This window comes from Hyla sarda, chromosome 4 (assembly GCF_029499605.1).
Source record: "Hyla sarda isolate aHylSar1 chromosome 4, aHylSar1.hap1, whole genome shotgun sequence".
NCBI lineage: Eukaryota > Metazoa > Chordata > Amphibia > Anura > Hylidae > Hyla > Hyla sarda.
The window spans coordinates 22,808,859-22,825,657 of record NC_079192.1 but is presented as its reverse complement, the minus strand read 5'-3'; the positions used below and the strand labels follow the sequence as shown (position 1 = coordinate 22,825,657).

The following is a 16,799-nucleotide window of genomic DNA, read 5'->3' as shown; positions in this document are numbered from 1 at the left end:
GATCCCCCTGAAGGGATAGGAGTGAGGTGGCAGAGGTGCCACCCCTCCTATCCCTGCTATTGGTCGTCAGAAGTGATGACCAATAGCGGGGCGGGGGGGGGAGGGTTAACTTTCATTTTCCCCCTTCTGCCCACCCACAATAGGCGGGGCAGGACGGGGAAACTGACAGGGACCGGGCGCCGAAGTCCACCTACCCGTCCGGAGGCAGCGGGCGACGGAGATCTGCGGGCGGCAATGTCGTGCAGAAGAAAAGGACGGCTCCCTGGATCCTACGGAAGCCGGTAAGTTGCCTAGCAACATCTGGAGGGCTACAGTCTGAGACTGTAGTCATCCAGATGTTGCAAAACTACAACTCCCAGCATGCCCAGACAGCTGTTTGTGCATGCTGGAATATGTAGTTTTGCAACAGCTGGAGGGCTGCAGTTTGAGACGACTATACAGTGGTCTCTAAACTGTATCCCTCCAGATCTTGCAAAACTACAACTCCTAGCATGCCCAAACAGCTCTTTGCTGTCTGTGCATGCTGGGATTTGTAGTTTTGCAACATCTGGAGGGTCACAGTTTGGAGATCACTGTGCAGTGGTCTATAATCTGTAGCCCTCCAGATGTTGCAAAACTACTAATCCCAGCATGCCCAAACAGCTGTCTCGGCATGCTGGGAGTTGTAGTTGCGTAACCTCCAGATGTTGCATAACTACATCTCCCAGCATGCCCTTCGGTGATCAGTACATGCTGGGAGTTGTAGTTTTGCAACAGCTGGAGGCACACTGGTTGGAAAATACTGAGTTAGGTAACAGAACCTAACTGAAGGTTTTCCAACCAGTGTGCCTTCAGCTGTTGCAAAAGTACAACTCCCAGCATGCACGGTCTGTCAGTACATGTTTACACTAAATGTTCACAAAATGTTTACACTAACATGCTGGTGTTGCCTCATACTTTTTATTTTCACAAGCAGTAAAAGGAAAAAAAGACCCCCAAAATTTGTAATGCAATTTCTCCTGAGTACGGAAATACCCCATATGTGGGCGTAAAATGCTCTGCGGGCGCACAACAAGGCTCAGGAGTGAGAGCGCACCATGTACATTTGAGGCCTAAATTGGTGATTTGCACATTGGTGGCTGATTTTACAGCGGTTCTGACATAAATGCAAAAACATAAATACCCACATGTGACCCCATTTTGGAAACTACACCCCTCACGGAACGTAACAAGGGGTATAGTGAGTCTTAACACCCCACAGGTACTTGACGAATTTTCATAAAATTTGGATGGGAAAATGAAAAAAAAATAATGTTTTCACTAAAATGCTGGTGTTACCCTAAATTTTTCATTTTCACAAGGGAAAATAGGAAAAAAGCCCCCCAAAATTTGTAACCCCATTTCTTCTGAGTAAGAACATACCCCATATGTGGATGTAAAGTGCTCTGCTGGCGCCCTACAATGCTCAGAACAGAAGGAGCGCCAATGGGATTTTGAAGAGAAAATGTGTGTTTACAAAGCCCCCATAGTGCCAGAACAATGGACCCCCCACATGTGACCCTATTTTGGAAACTGCACCCCTCATGTAATGTATTAAGGGGTACAGTGAGCATTTACACCCCACAGGTGTCTGACAGATTTTTGGAACAGTGGTCTGTGAAAATGAAAAATAAAATTTTTCATTTGCACAGTCCACTGTTCCAAAGATCTGTCAAACGCCAGTGGGGTTTAAATACTCACTGCCACCCTTATTAAATTCTGTGAGTGGTGTAGTTTCCAAAATGGGGTCACATGTTCTGGCACTACAGGGGGCTTTGTAAACGCACATGGCCCCTGACTACCATTCCAAACGAATTCTCTTTCCAAAAGCTCCATGGCGCTCCTTCTCTTCTGAGCATTGTAGTTCGCCTGCAGAGCATTTTATGTCCTAACATGGGGTATTTCCATACTCAGAAGAGATGGGGTTACAAATTTTGGGGGGCATTTTCTCCCATTACACTTTGTAAAAATTGTAAATTTGGGGGAAAAACTGCACTTTAGTGAAAACATTTTTTTTTTCATATACACATCCGATTTTAACGAAAAGTCGTCAAACACCTGCGGGGTGTTAAGGCTCACTGGACCCCTTGTTACGTGCCTTGAGGGGTGTCGTTTCCAAAATGGTATATACCATGTGGGGTTTTCTGCTGTTCTGGCACCATAGGGGCTTCCTAAATGTGACATGCCCCCCAAAAACCATTTCAGCAAAATTCACTCTCCAAAATCCCATTGTTGCTCCTTCCCTTCTGAGCCCTCTACTGCGCCCGCCGAACACTTGACATACACATATGAGGTATTTCCTTACTCGTGAGAAATTGGGTTACAATTTATGGGGGGCTTTTTCTCCTATTACCACTTGTAAAAGTTCAAAAATTTGGTCTACAAGAACATGCGAGTTTAAAAAATTAAGATTTAGAATTTTCTCCTTCACTTTGCTGCTATTCCTGTGAAACACCTAAAGGGTTAACAAACTTACTGAATGTCATTTTGGATACTTTTAGGGGTGCAGTTTTTATAATGGGGTCATTTGTGGGGTATTTCTAATATGAATGCCCTTCAAATCCACTTCAAAACTGAACTGGTCCCTGAAAAATTCCGATTTAGAAAATTTTGTGAAAAATTGGAAAATTGCTGCTGAACTTTGAAGCCCTCTGATGTCTTCCAAAAGTAAAAACATGTCAACTTTATGATGCAAACATAAAGTAGACTTATTGTATCTGTGAATCAATATATAATTTATTTGGAATGTCTATTCCAAATTTTCCAATTTTTCATAAAATTTTTGCATTTTTCACCAAGAAATGATGCAAGTATAGACGAAAAATTTCCACTAACGTAAAGTAGAATATGTCACGAAAAAACTATCTCGGAATCAAATTTATAAGTAAAAGCATCCCAGAGTTATTAATGCTTAAAGTGACAGTGGTCAGATTTGCAAAAAATGCTCCCGTCCTTAGGATCATAATGGGCTCCTTCCCCAAGGGGTTAAATGGCACCAGTACACACAGTGGACATATACATGAATAAACCTTTAAACACCGGGTACAGAAAAGATAATATTGCAGTAGTAGCAGGCTAAGAAACAAACACTGCATAACACAGAAACAGCATACACTGCACAAAAGATAAATAACCAGTTTGAGAAAGCAAAAACCAAGTGGTGGAAGCAGCACAGCTTTTTCAGTAAGTAGAGGCAGTGGGTCCTCGTGGGTAATAACCTAATCCCAGTCGCAGATCAGGTATAGACATCCAAATCCCAAACAAATTGTTCCAACAGCACTCCAGGTGAATTAAAGCAAACTGTTTATTGACCCATGGTCAGCAGCGGATGCGACGTTTCAGCGGCATCTCGACTACTTTCTCAAGCAGCACTACACAAAAGATTAAAACAAACAATTTGAGAAAGCATATATAGAACATGAGTGTTACCATGTGGAGGCCAGACCATGTATACCTATCCCAATGTGCCTTTGCTGTTGGGCCCCTGGGTCGGGTGCATTGGGATAGGTAAACATGGTTTGACCTCCACATGGTAACACTCATGTTCTATATATGCTTTCTCAAATTGTTTGTTTTAATCTTTTGTGTAGTGTATGAAATTGAGGCGTACACTAGTATTTTGCACACCTCTGAGGAGGCTTGCTATTGGGATTTGCTCCTACTCTGGACAGTTTGCTGTGTCTGAACAGCCTTTTAAAGGGGTTCTACGCCCCTAGACATCTTATCCCCTATCCAAAGGGTAGGGGATAAGATGTCTGATCAAGGGGGCCCCCAGCTGGGACCCCTGCGATCTCTGTGCAACACCTGGCGTTTGTTTAGAATGCTGGGTGCCGGCAGCAGGCGTTCGTTAAGTCATGGCCATGCCCCCTCGTGATGTCACGCCACCCCCCCTCAATGCAAGTCTATGGGAGGGGGCGTGCTGGCGGGTGTGACCGTGACGTCACGACCATCATCGTCCGCTCCAAGCGTGACGATGGGGCAGCGGAGTACCCCTTTAATAAGCAGATGATGTTATCCAGTACATTTGTCTTGTCTTTTTCTCATAGAGAGGGTATAAAGTTCTCTCTGCGGCCTCCCCCTGATGCTGCGTGGTCTCTGGACAACGTCCTCTTCCTGGATGTATTAAGTGAATTCTCTCCTAAACTTCTTAAGCAAGACAAAGCTGCGCTGTGAGTAAACCCGGATTTTTATCCAGCACCAAGATTTGCAAAAGCAACAAACCTGGAGAAAAAAAATAAGGCATGAAGGCCCTAGTACAGGGTTTTGCACAACCACTGTGCCTCCAGCTGTTTCAAAACCACAATTCCCCACATGCTGAGCGTTGTCTTTTTTCAACAGCTGGAGGCAGACTGGTTGGGAACACCTCTGTAGTATCTTGGGCTCCATACTGTTGACCTCCAGCTGTTGCAAAACTACAACTCCCAGCATGCACGGACAGCCATTGGCTGTCCGGGCATGCTGGGAGTTGTAGTTTTGCTACAGCTGGAGGTCCACAGCATGGAGACCAAAGCTTTAGTATGTAGACACCAGCTTTGGCTCATCTACTGTTATGGTCGGAGCAGGGGCTAACCTATAGCCTGCAGATTATGACGGCCTATTGGTTTCTTAAATGATGCAGCCTAGTAAGTACGTAGCCTATTTAGCAGTGTTTCCCAACCAGTGTGCCTCCAGCTGTTGCAAAACCACAACTCCCACATGCTCAGACTGCCTTTGGTTGTCCGGGCATGCTGGAAATTTTAGTTTCTCTATCGGCTCCATTGGGGGACACAGAACCTTGGGTATATGCTGCTGTCTCTAGGAGGCATGACACTATTGTAACCAAAAAGTCGGCTCCTCCCAGCAGGATATGCCCGCCTCCAGGCCACTGAGCAATTCAGTTTTCTCTATCGGCTCCATTGGGGGACACAGACCGTGGGTGTATCTTGCTGTCTCTAGGAGGTGTGACACTATGGTAATAAAAAAAGTCAGCTCCTCCCAGCAGGATATACCCGCCTTCAGGCTCTGAGCTAGTCAGTTTAAGCTTAGTGTCTGAAGGAGGTTTGCTCCAGACCAGGTCTTCTGTTTTTTTGTTTTCCTAGTATAGGGACGTGTTAGTTTTTTATTCCTTTTTCTGTTTTCAGGTGGGGACTCAGGAACTGCGGCTCACTGTTTCCCCATTGCGAGTAAGGGGGCACAGACACTAAGTATATGCGCTGTTAACCCCCCCCTCGCCATCGGTCAGCGCCTGGGTGGTACCTCATTGATCCGGGTCCCCCTATTTTTCCTGCTCGCCTCGCTCGCGCATAGCAGCCAGGCGTGATGGAGGTAAGTAAAGCTGACTGAAGACTTCACTGGAGACTCCATTAGGTAAGTTCGTCTGACTCTTCCATTGAGTCTTCAGATAGACGTGGGCGTTCCCCTCTTGGGTCCCGCGCCCCCTGTCATCTGGGCACAAACATCGCTCCTCCAGAGGACGTTCTCGGTATCGCCACTCTGCCATCCCAGAGCTGCATACGCGGTCAGGGTTGCTCCCCTCCAATACTGCCTCTACTCATTCACTTCCCCTGGTGGACGAGGCTTCCAAGCCGGCATCTGACTCAGGACCGCTCGGACTCAATTGCAACGGTGAACTCATTGGTGACAGCCATAAGAGACACCTTTCACTTAGACGACCCAGGATCTTCGGATGTCTATCCAGAGGTATCCTTTCATCGTGCTAAGCCAGCACCTCAAAGGTTCAGCCCTCACGCTGACTTTGACGACATTCTGGAATCTGCATGGAAACATCCAGACAAGAGGTTCCCGGGAATCAAGACATCCAAGAACGTTATCCATTTGTCAAGGACTTTGTCGCTAAAGTGGTTTCCCCTCAGTGGATCCACCAATCTCCCGGATCTCTAGGGCGACTACACTGCCTCTGGCAGTTGCCGCTGCCTTCAAGGGTCCCACAGACAAGAAGGTAGAATCCTTAGCGATGTTTGCTTCTGAAGCAGATGGCTCTTCTCTTCTTCCCATCTTCGCCTCGACATGGGTGTCCAAGGCCCTGTCGGAGTGGTGCCAAAAGCTCCATCAGGATATCTTAGCGGGATCACCCCCCCCCCCCCCCCAGAGGATCTATCTGCTCTGGCTCTCCAATGCTGTAAAGCTGGGGACTTTCTGTGCGCAGCTTCCATGTAGTCAGCCCATTGTTCTGCCTTTGCTGTGGGTCACCTAGCGGCTCTCCGCCGTTTTATGTGGCTTAAGGCTTGGAATGCGGATGCCGCTTCCAAAAGGTCTCTCACTGATCTTCCCTTTACGGGTGGCTGTCTTTTTGGCAAACGCCTCGATGAGATTATCTCTGAGGCAACGGGAGGTTAGAGTTCCTTGTTACCTCAAATTAAGGCTCGCTTTTCTTCCCAAAGGAAGTCCTTTTTCCTTTCGGTCCTTTCGGACCTCTGGTTCCAGCTAAGGTTCCGGGCAGGCGCCCTCGCGGGACAAGAAGGCTCCCTCGTTCCGGGCACGCCCGCCTTGGAAGTCGGACTCCAACCGGTCTGGCCGTTTTGCGCCCAAATCGGGCAAGCCCACTTCTGCATGAAGCGAGGCCCCCACCCGCGGTTTCTTTTCGGGTGGGAGGTCGTCTCTTGTTTTCCGAGACATCTGGACTTCACACATTCAGGACTCTGGGGTCAGGGATGTGGTGTCCAACGGTTACCGGATCGAATTCGCCTCCCTTCCGAGGAATCGCTTTTTCGATCCCAGGCCCCTTACGGTCTCCTCCTCTGGCGAAGCAATTCGAGCGGCTCTCTAGTCTCTGCTTCTCCAGGGGATTATCTTCCCCGTTCCTCCAGGGGAACGTTTTTTGGGGTTTCTATTCAAAAAAAATTTTGTGGTTCCAAAGAAAGACGGTTCTGTGCGACCAATCCAACCGTCACCTTCTCATCCACCACTTCAGAATGGAATTTCTCCGTTCGCTGGTGGCATCCCTGGAACAAGGGGAGTTCCCTTCATCGGTGGACATCAAGGATGCCTACCTCCATGTGCCAATATTTCCGGGCCATCATCGGTACCTCCGCTTGCGGTTCCGGAGGGGCACTTTCAATTCGTAGCCCTCCCCTTTGGTCTTGCCACAGCTCCTCGGGTCTTTACAAAGATCCTTGCGCCAGTATTGGGCCTGCTTGGTCGAGGGGAATCTCGGTGATATCCCATCTGGACGACCCTCTCATCAAGGTTCTGACCAGAGCCCAGACTCTGGGGAACCTGGACGTCACTCTCCTCACTCTGACTCGCTTCGGGTGGATGGTCAACCGGGACAAGTCAGTCCTCTGTCCTACCCAGTCTCTTACCTTCCTGGGACTTCGATTCGACGGCCTCTGCCCGCATTTGTCTTCCGCCGGACAAACGTCTGGCGCTCTGGTCGGGGGTCTGCTCCCTTCGGACCCAGGCATCAGTCTCCATATGCACTTGTATGGAAGTCCCGAGTCGGGTGGTGGTAAATATGGAGGCCGTACCCTTTGCCCAGTTTCATTACCGCCCCCTTCAACTGGCGATTCTCTCTCGATGGAACATGTCTCTTATGTCCCTCGATCGTCAGATTGTTCTCCCTCGCAGGGTCCGTCAGTCTCTGCTCTGGTGACTCCGCTCCCCCCTTCTTCTCCAAGGGCGGTCATTTCTTCTCCTTCTCTGGAAGGTTGTTACAACGGATGCCAGTCTGTCGGGCTGGGGCGGCGTGCTCAGGGATTGGACGGTCCAGGGACTCTGGTCTCCCCTGGAGACCCTTCTTCCGATAAACTTATTGGAATTACTAGCGATTCTTCTCTGTCTTCTTCTTGGGAGTCCCGTCTTCAGTCCCGGCCTGTCCACGTTCAGTCGGACAACGCCACGGCCGTGGCGTACATAAATCAACAGGGCGACCAAGATTCTCACCTGGGCGGAGAGTAAGGTTCCGGCCATTTCGGCGTTTTCACATTCCGGGAGTGCTCAACTGGGAAGCGGACTTCCTCAGTCGGTCCTCACCTGACCCCGGCGAGTGGTCTCTTCATCCGGAGGTCTTCCGCAGCTCTCCGACCTCTGGGGCTTTCTGGACGTGGACCTCTTCGCGTTCCGGCACAATCGGAAGATCCTTCCGTTTGTGTCCAAGTCCCGGGACCCTTAGGCTCTGGCCGTGGATGCCCTGGTGATTCCTTGGGCGGGGTTCGCCCTACCTTATCTGTTCCCTCCTCTTCCGCTCCTTCCTAGGGTGCTGAGGAAGCTCAGGCAGAGGACGTCCTCGCCTTTCTGGTAGATCCAGTTTGGCCCTGAAGGTCATGGTACGCCGGCGTAGTCAGGCTCCTGGACGACGCTCCACTGCGCCTTCCGCGCCGCCCGGACTTACTCTCTCAGGGTCCTCATGCCACCCCAATTTACAGTCGCTGCATTTGTTGGCGTGGCGGTTGAGACCGTGGTTTTGAGGGCCTGCGGCTTCTCTTCCTAAGTCATTAGCACCATGCTCTAGGCTCGTAAGCCCTCCTCCGCAAGAATTTACCACCGTACTTGGCGGTTTTATTTTCGTTGGTGTGAGACTCATGACTCCCCGGTGACCTTCTCGGTTCCCTGTCTTCTCTCCTTTTTTTGCAGTCGGGGTTGGAACTGGGGTTGTCTCTCAGTTCCCTTAAAAGGTCAGGTTTCGGCCCCTGGTTTCTATTTCTCATGTCCGGACCTTCCTGCAAGGAGTGGCGCACGCTGTTCCTCCTTATCGGTCACTTTCTCCCCCTTGGGACTTGAATTTGGTTCTGAGTGCCCTCCAGGGTGCACCCTTTGAGCCCCTTAGAGAGGTGTCTCTCCGTCTCCTTTCTTGGAAGATGGCATTTCTTGTTCCTATCACCTCCATCCGGAGGGTGTCTGATCTGGCAGTTCTTTCCTGCCATTCTCCGTTCCTGGTGATCCACCAGGATAAGGTTGTTTTCCGGCCAGTTCCTTCCTTTTTGCCTAAGGTGGTCTTGGCCTTTCATCTCAATGAGGACATTGTCCTCCCGTCTTTTTGTCTGGCTCCTTCTCATCCTAAGGAGCGCTTTCTATACAAGCTGGATGTAGTTTGGGCTGTTCGGTCTTATCTCTCCATCACTTCTTCGTCAGTGTGATTCCTTTTTCTTCCTTCGGAAGGTCGTCGCAAGGGACAACCTGCTTCCAAGGCCACCATTTCTCGGTGGATTGGGTCCGCCATTTCGGAAGCCTATCGCTGTAAGGGGAAGATTCCTCCTTTCAGGGTTGTGGCTCATTCCACAGGTTTTGTTGGGGCATCCTGGGCTGTCCAGAATAGAGCCTCGGCCTCGCGGATTTGCAAGGCGGCTACCTGGTCATCTTTGCACACTTTCTCAAGGTTTTACCAAGTTCATACTTTTGCATCGGCTGATGCTAGTCTGGGTCGTAAAGTGTTGCAGGCGGCCATCTGCCTGATTACTTATCTGCCCACCCAAGGGACGGCTTTCGTACGTCCCACGGTCTGTGTCCCCCAATGGAGCCGATAGAGAAAAGGAGATTTTTTAACACTTACTGTAAAATCTCTTTCTCGAAGGATCCATTGGGGGACACAGCTCCCGCCCTTTTTGTTTTTTTTTCCTTTGGTTCTCTGTCCGAGGGTGTGTTCAGTTAGGTTTTTCTTCTGGTTCTCGGACAGTTTTGGGTTTTTCTTTGCCCTATTGGTCTCCTCCTATTGCTCTGGAACTTAAACTGACTAGCTCAGAGCCTGAAGGCGGGTATATCCTGCTGGGAGGAGCTGACTTTTTTTATGACCATAGTGTCACACCTCCTAGAGACAGCAAGATACACCCACGGTCTGTGTCGCCCAATGGATCCTTCGAGAAAAAGATTTTACGGTAAGTGTTAAAAAATCTCCTTTTCGCTTAGTGTCTAAGTAGGTAGACACGGTCTGGAGTTCTCTCCAGACCAGGTCTCATATTTTTTTATTTTCCTAGTTAGGGGATGTGTTAGTTCTTTTATTCCTTTTTCTTTCCGTTTTCAGGTGGGGACTCAGGAACTGCGGTTCACTGTTTCCCCATTGCGAGAGGTGGCAGGCATCTTGGATGTACTGTTAACCCCTTCTCGCCAAGGGTCAGCGCTTGGGGTTGTACCTCATGGGTCCGGGTTCCCCTACCTCCCTGTTCGCCTCGCTATGAGATTGGCTTGCTGCAGGTGAAAATGCTGACTGAAGACTCAATGACTGAAGACTCCATGAGGTAAGTTCTTCAGACAAGGTGAGTATATCTCCCTCTTTCTACAGGTCCTGGATGAGCCCTTGCAACCTCTGGAGACCCCTGACTTGTAACCACTCTTATACTATTTTCTGGAGTCTTCCTGGAGGGTATTGTTCCCTCCTTATTCTCTATATGGAGCCCCCCTTTTTATATGGAAAGGGGCTCTCTTTATTCATGTGGGGAATGTACAGTGGTGCTTCTGTGTGGTGTTTTTTCCCTGCACTCCGGGCCAGGGATTACTATGCGCGCGGCTGGCAGCTTCAGCGGCAGCATCGCTTTTACTTTCGCTTTGCCTCGGCGGCCGCGTGTGTGCGTTGGCCGCCGTCAGCCGGGAAACTGCCGGCGGATTATCTCCGTCCGCTCCCCTCTCCCGACCTTCGCACATGCGGTTCGCAGGTGCGCTCGGGGCCGGGAGCGGCCACCATTACAGGGGATTCACAGTGGTACGGTTTAGCTCCGCCCACCGCCTTGCACTGTTCTCCGGCGCGAAAACTCTCTCCTTCAAGCGCTTTGCGTGCACAGAGAGAGTTTTCTCAGCCAATCAGTGTGCCCTTATTCTAACCCAGCCCCCCTCTCCTGCTCCTTAGTCCAAGTTCCAGCTAGCTCACAGGAGTTCATCCAGCAGCTGCCTGGTTAAGGGACCAGACTTGGATGAGGCTGTTTTCTTTTTACACTTTTAAGGCTTTTAACCCTAAAATGTCTGGTTCTGCAGAACCAACTTGCTCTGCCTGCACCACTGCTCCCCCAGACCCCCTGGTCGTTTCTGTTCCGGATGTCCCATCCAGACCCTGTGGTTTCAGCCGTCCTTCCAGCCTGGGTTTTCTCACCAGCCCTCCAGAGGGACCCGTTCCCCTCCCCACTATGCTGACCGCGCTCGTAAGCGTGTGTAAGGAGTGTTTCTTCAGGGTCTTCCCCTGAGTCTTCTGGCAGGCATGGACGCTCCTCTCTGAGGAATCGCTCCCCTGCTCCGCAGGTTGCAGGCATCTCTCTTCCAGAGGACGCTTTCATGGTCGCCGCTCTGGCTCCCCATACCCACCTACCAGGTCAGCCTCTCCCTCATCCAGGGCCGCCTCAACTCCCTCCCATTTTCCTGGAGAATTTGCGGATGAATTCTCCGATTTGGCATCTGATTCCGAGGACCGATCGGATATGGCTGACACTTTGAACTCATTGGTTTTTGCCATAAGAGACACCTTCCATCTAGAGGACCCAGAATCATTGGACGTAGTTCCTGAATTATCCTTTCATCGTGCCCGTCCAGCACCCAAGATGTTGGATGCTGGAATCTGCCTGGAGGCATCCTGACAAGAGGTTTCAGGAAGCAAAGAAGGTTCTGGCGTAGTTTCCTTTCACCAAGTACCTCATCTCAAAGTGGACTTCTCCTCCTTCGGCGGACCCTCCAGTCTTAAGCCTCTCTAGGGCTACGACGCTGCTGCTGGTGGATGCGACTGCCTTCAAGAGCCGGCAGACAAAAAGGATCGAGACCTTGGCAAAGTTTGCATTCAAAGCGGCGGGCTCCGCTCTGCTTCCCGCCTTTGCTTCTGCCTGGGTGTCGGAAGGCACTTTCAGTTTGGTCCTCCCAACTCCGTCAAGGTGTTCTTTCTGGATCTCCTCCGGAGGAACTGTCTGACCTAGCGCTCCAGTGCTCCAGGGCTGGAGACTTTCTATGTTCTGCTCCCATGCAGTCAGCCCGCTGTGCTGCCCTTGCCACTGGTATCCTAGTGGCCCTCCGTCGCTCCAGGTGGCTTAAGGCATGGGACACGGATGCCGCTTCTGAGAAGTCTCTTACTGAGCTTCCATTTGCCGGCTCCCGACTTATTGGCAAGCTACTTGATGAGATCATCTCTGAGGCGACAGGTGGCAAGAGTTCCTTATTACCTTAGAATAGAGCTCGCACTACTTCCCGTAGGAAGTCCTTTGCCTTTCGGACTGCTAGTCCCAATAATGGGTCGGGGCAGGCACCCTCGCGGGACAAAAAGGTTCCCTCCTTCCTGGCGCGCCCCTCTTGAAAATCGGAAAATCGTTCCAGCCATTTTGCAGCCAAGTCTGGCACCCGCAAATCCACTTCCACATGAAGGGACACCCCCACCCGCAAATTTTTCTTGGGTGGGAGGTCATCTTTTATTTTTCCAAGACGTCTGGGTGGCGCACATTCAAGTCTCCTGGGTCAGGGACATGGTGTCCAACGGATACCGGATCGAAATTGCTTCTCTCCTGGAGCCCCCCGGTCCCCTTCAATAGCAGGGGAATTTCTTGGGGGGCGCTTCCATCCAGGGAGTCATTGTCCCGGTCCCTTCCAGGGAGCGCTTTCAGGGTTCCCAAGTAGGGCGGTTCTGTGCGGCCCATCTTGGGTCTCGAGTGTCTCAATCAACACCTTCTAACCCGCCATTTCCGAATAATATATCTCCGCTCAGTGGTGGCGTCTATGGATCAAGGGGAGTTTCTTTCCTCAGTGGATATCTAGGATGCCTACCTCCAGGTTCCTATTTTTCCCGGCCATCAGTGGTACCTCCGCTTGCGGTTCCGAAAGGTCATTTGCGATTTGTGGCCCTCCCCTTCGGTCTGGCCTCTGCTCCGCGGGTCTTTACCAAGGTCTTGGCACCTGTCATGTCCCTCCTACGGTCGCGGGGTGTCTCAGTCCTTACTTGGACGACCTCCTCGTCAAGGCCTCCACCAGTGCCCAGGCTTGGGAGAATGTGATCTTCCCTCTTCAGACCTTTTGTCGCTTCGGGTGGATGGTCAACCGAGACAAGTCTGTTCTCTCCCCCACCCAGTCTCTGGTCTTCTTGGGGCTTCAGTTTCTACTCGGCCTCTGCTCGGGTTCGCCTCCCGCCGGACAAATGTCTGGCCCACTTGTCGGGAGTCCGCTCCCTCCGGATACCAGGGCTTACTTTCGTTGGTGCGAAACTCAGACCTTTTTTTCTCCAGTTACCTTCTCCGTTTCCCGTCTCCTCTCCTTTTTGCAGTCGGGGTTGGAACAAGGGCTGACTCTCAGCTCCCTTATGGGTCAGGTTTCGTCCCTTTCCATTTTCTTCAGCGTCCTATCTCTTCCAATTCGCATGTCCGGACCTTCCTTCAGGGTGTGGCACACGCTGTCCCCCCTTTACTGGTCCCCTTCTCCCTCTCGGGACTTGAACTTAGTCCTAGGCGTTCTCCAGGACGCACCCTTTGGGCCTTTTAGGTGTTACGCCGAGCGCTCCGGGTCCCTGCTCCTCCCCGGAGCGCTAACGGCGTTCACCTCCATGCAGCGCCCCGGTCAGACCCGCTGACCGGGAGCGCTGCATCAGTGTTACCGGCGGGGATGCGACACGCGTAGCGGGACGCGCCCACTCGCGGCTCGCATCCCAATCCCGTCACCTGTCCACCGTCGGCTCTGTCCCGGCGCGCGCGGCCCCGCTCCCTAGGGCGTGCGCGCGCCGGCTCTCTGCGATTTAAAGGGCCAGCGCGCCACTGATTGGCGCCTGGCCCAATCAGCACTTTCACCTGTGTCCTCTCCATATAAACCCACTTCCCCTTCCCAGTATTGCCGGATCTTGTTGGCTCAGTGCCAGTGAAAGCGTTTCCTGTGTATGTTCCAAGCCAGTGTTCCAGACCCTCTGCCGTTGCCCCTGACTACGATCCTTGCTGCCTGCCCTGACCTTCTGCTACGTTCGACCTTGCTCTTGCCTAATCCCTTGTACCGCGCCTGTCTCAGCCGTCAGTTGGGGTTGAGTCGCTATCGGGTGGAACGACCTGGGGGTTACCTGCCGCTGCAAGTCCATCCCGCTTTGCGGCGGGCTCTGGTGAAAACCAGTAACCCCTTAGACCCTTTCCCCTGATACGGCCCACGTCATCACCCCACTGACACAGAGGATCCACCACCAGTATCCTCACTGTATACTCATCCGGACCCTGACATTAGGTAGGTTCCCCTTCGCCTCCTATCCTGGGAGGTGGCTTTTCTATGGCTATTACTTCCATTAGGAGAGTATCTGAACTGGCAGCGCTTTCCTGCCGTTCTCCTTTCCTGATAGTTCATCCGGGCAAGGTTGTTTTCCGGCCAGATCTGTCCTTCTTACCTAAGGTCGTTTCGCCTTTTCATCTCAACCAGGACATCGTCTTCCGTCCTTTTGTCCCGCTCCTTCTCATTCCAGGGAGCGCTTACTCCACAAATTGGATGTGGTACGGGCTGTTCGGACTTATCTTTCTGTCACCTCTTCCCTTTGCCAGTGCGATTCTTTTTTCGTCCTTACGGAAGGTCGTCGGAAGGGACAGCCTGCTTCCAAGGCCACCATTTCTAGGTGGATCCGATGTGCTATTTCGGAAGCTTACCGCTGCATGGGGAAGGTCCCGCCCTTCAGGGTTTTTGGCTCATTTCACCCGCTCTGTGGGAGCATCCTGGGCTCTCCGAAATGAGGCCTCGGCCTCGCAGATCTGTAAAGCGGCCACCTGGTCGTCTTCGCACACTTTTTCGAGCTTTTCCCAGGTTCACACCTTCGCATCGGCTGATGCTAGTCTGGGCCGTAAAGTGTTGCAGGCGGCGGTGGTACGTCCCAAGGTTCGGTGCCCCCAATGGAGCCGATAGAGAAAAGGAGATTTTTTAGACTTACCGTAAAATCTCTTTCTCGAAGGATCCATTGGGGGACACAGCTCCCGCCCTTTTCTGGGGTTCCTTTTCGGTTATCTGTCCGAGGGAGTGTTCAGTTGATTTTTCTTCTGGTACTCGAACAGTTCATGTTTTTTTTTCCTTTGACCTGTCGGTCTCCTCCTATTGCTCTGGGACTAAAACTGAATTGCTCAGTGGCCTGGAGGCAGGTATATCCTGCTGGGAGGAGCCGACTTTTTGGTTACCATAGTGTCAAGCCTCCTAGAGACAGCAGCATATACCCAAGATTCTGTGTATGGATCCTACACATCTGTGTATGGATCCTTCGAGAAAGAGATTTTACGGTAAGTCTAAAAAATCTCCTTTTTGCAACAGCTGGGGTCACACCTGCTTGAGAAACACTGCTATCTAGAGCTGTAAGAAATGGCATTACCTTGTGCTTTTTTCTACACGTTTATTTGGAAATTTGTTACGATTTCCCAGTTATTTAGCAAAAATTGTGACACATTCTGAAGCCTCACTATAATAACTCCTCCCCTCTTCCTTTCCAGCTTACATTACCTTGAGGAGACCTGTCAGCAGTGCATCCCCCCAGAGCAGGATGTCACTGTCGAAGGTGATGAAATTTGGGCGCCGCTGCATGCGTATAAAAAATCACTGGGTACAGAGGCTGAGCCCAGTCCTACCACACCGGGCACACGCCGGGCAAAGGAGAGGAGACAGGCTCGCTCACCCCAGTTCTCTCCCTTAAATAAGAAGAGAAGGGTCAGCAGGGGTGAGTAATCCTTAACAACTAAAACTTTAGAATATTGAATCAATGTCACCAAAGGTACATATAACCCTACATATATAGTAGGTAAAGGTATGTGATTGTAATTATAACACCGAAAAGAGAACCATACCACAGAATAAACAGCAAGATAATAGAATAAACAAAATCAATCTTTATTAATACAATTTAGTGATAAAAAATATATTAAAATTTGAAAAAAAGAGAATAAATAGGCACTGGTGGACATACAAAGATATAGGACAATGGTAGGACACAAATACATCAAAATATGCAAATATAAGGAATAAATGCCACAATAGCTGGTAGGATACAAGGGTGATGCCTGCCAAAAATATGCAATAAAGGGTGCCAAACCATACCTACACCTGAACCCCAACGATCGTTTCGCTGTTATGCCGCTTCTTCAGGGGGCGTGTCCACCAGTGCCTATTTATTCTCTTTTTTTCAAATTTTAATATATTTTTTATCACTAAATTGTATTAATAAAGATTGATATTCTATTATCTTGCTGTTTATTCTGTGGTATGGTTCTCTTTTCGGTGTTATAATATTGAATCAATGTTCTATACTAGAGATCAGAAATAGTGATTTGTAGCTGCATGTCAGAAAAACTAAAAAAGCAAGTATGTTAAGAAACGAAAAGGCACAAAATGATGGGGGGGGGGGGGGGTCAGCACGTGCTCCATGCATTGTTTATAGGAGTGCTGGAGATACCTGAGTGCTATGTTTCTAGGGCCTGGACTCCCCTTTAAATTGGTAATTCTAGTCTTTCCCAACCAGGGTGCCTCCAGCTGTTGCAAAACTACAACTCCCAGCATGCCCGGACAGCTGTTTGGGCATGCTGGAATATGTAGTTTTGCAACAGCTGGAGGGCTACAGTTTGAGACCACTATATATAGTGGTCCCTAAACTGTAGCCCTCCAGGTCTTGCAAAACTACAACTACTAGCATGCCTTCAGCTGTCCGGGCATGCTGGGAGTTGTAGTTTTGCAACAGCTGGAGGCACCCTGGTTTCGAAACACTGGGTTATTCTTATAACATACATTGATAGGTATGTCTGATCCATGAGAAATCATTTGCTGGGACTCCTATAATTCATAAAACAAAGAGGTTGTGAACCCTATGGCTTTTTCCCTGGAGCACAGTGCTAGGTTTGAAGTGTTCTTAGCCTTAGTAAGGCTAGATTCACACTACAGAATTTCCGGCCAGAGACATT

The 16,799-nt window shown here is 50.3% G+C and overlaps 1 protein-coding gene across 2 annotated transcripts in view; it reads left to right on the top strand.

Annotated features, from left to right (window-relative positions):
• Positions 1 to 16,799, top strand: part of STAG3 (STAG3 cohesin complex component) — a 249,753-nt gene that overhangs the window by 204,335 nt on the left and 28,619 nt on the right. For both annotated transcript variants that reach the window (XM_056570147.1, XM_056570148.1), the window contains exons 28-29: positions 4,065 to 4,187; positions 15,342 to 15,565. In XM_056570147.1, coding sequence (XP_056426122.1) covers positions 4,065 to 4,187; positions 15,342 to 15,565 — 347 coding nt within the window. The remainder of the gene's footprint in view (positions 1 to 4,064; positions 4,188 to 15,341; positions 15,566 to 16,799) is intronic.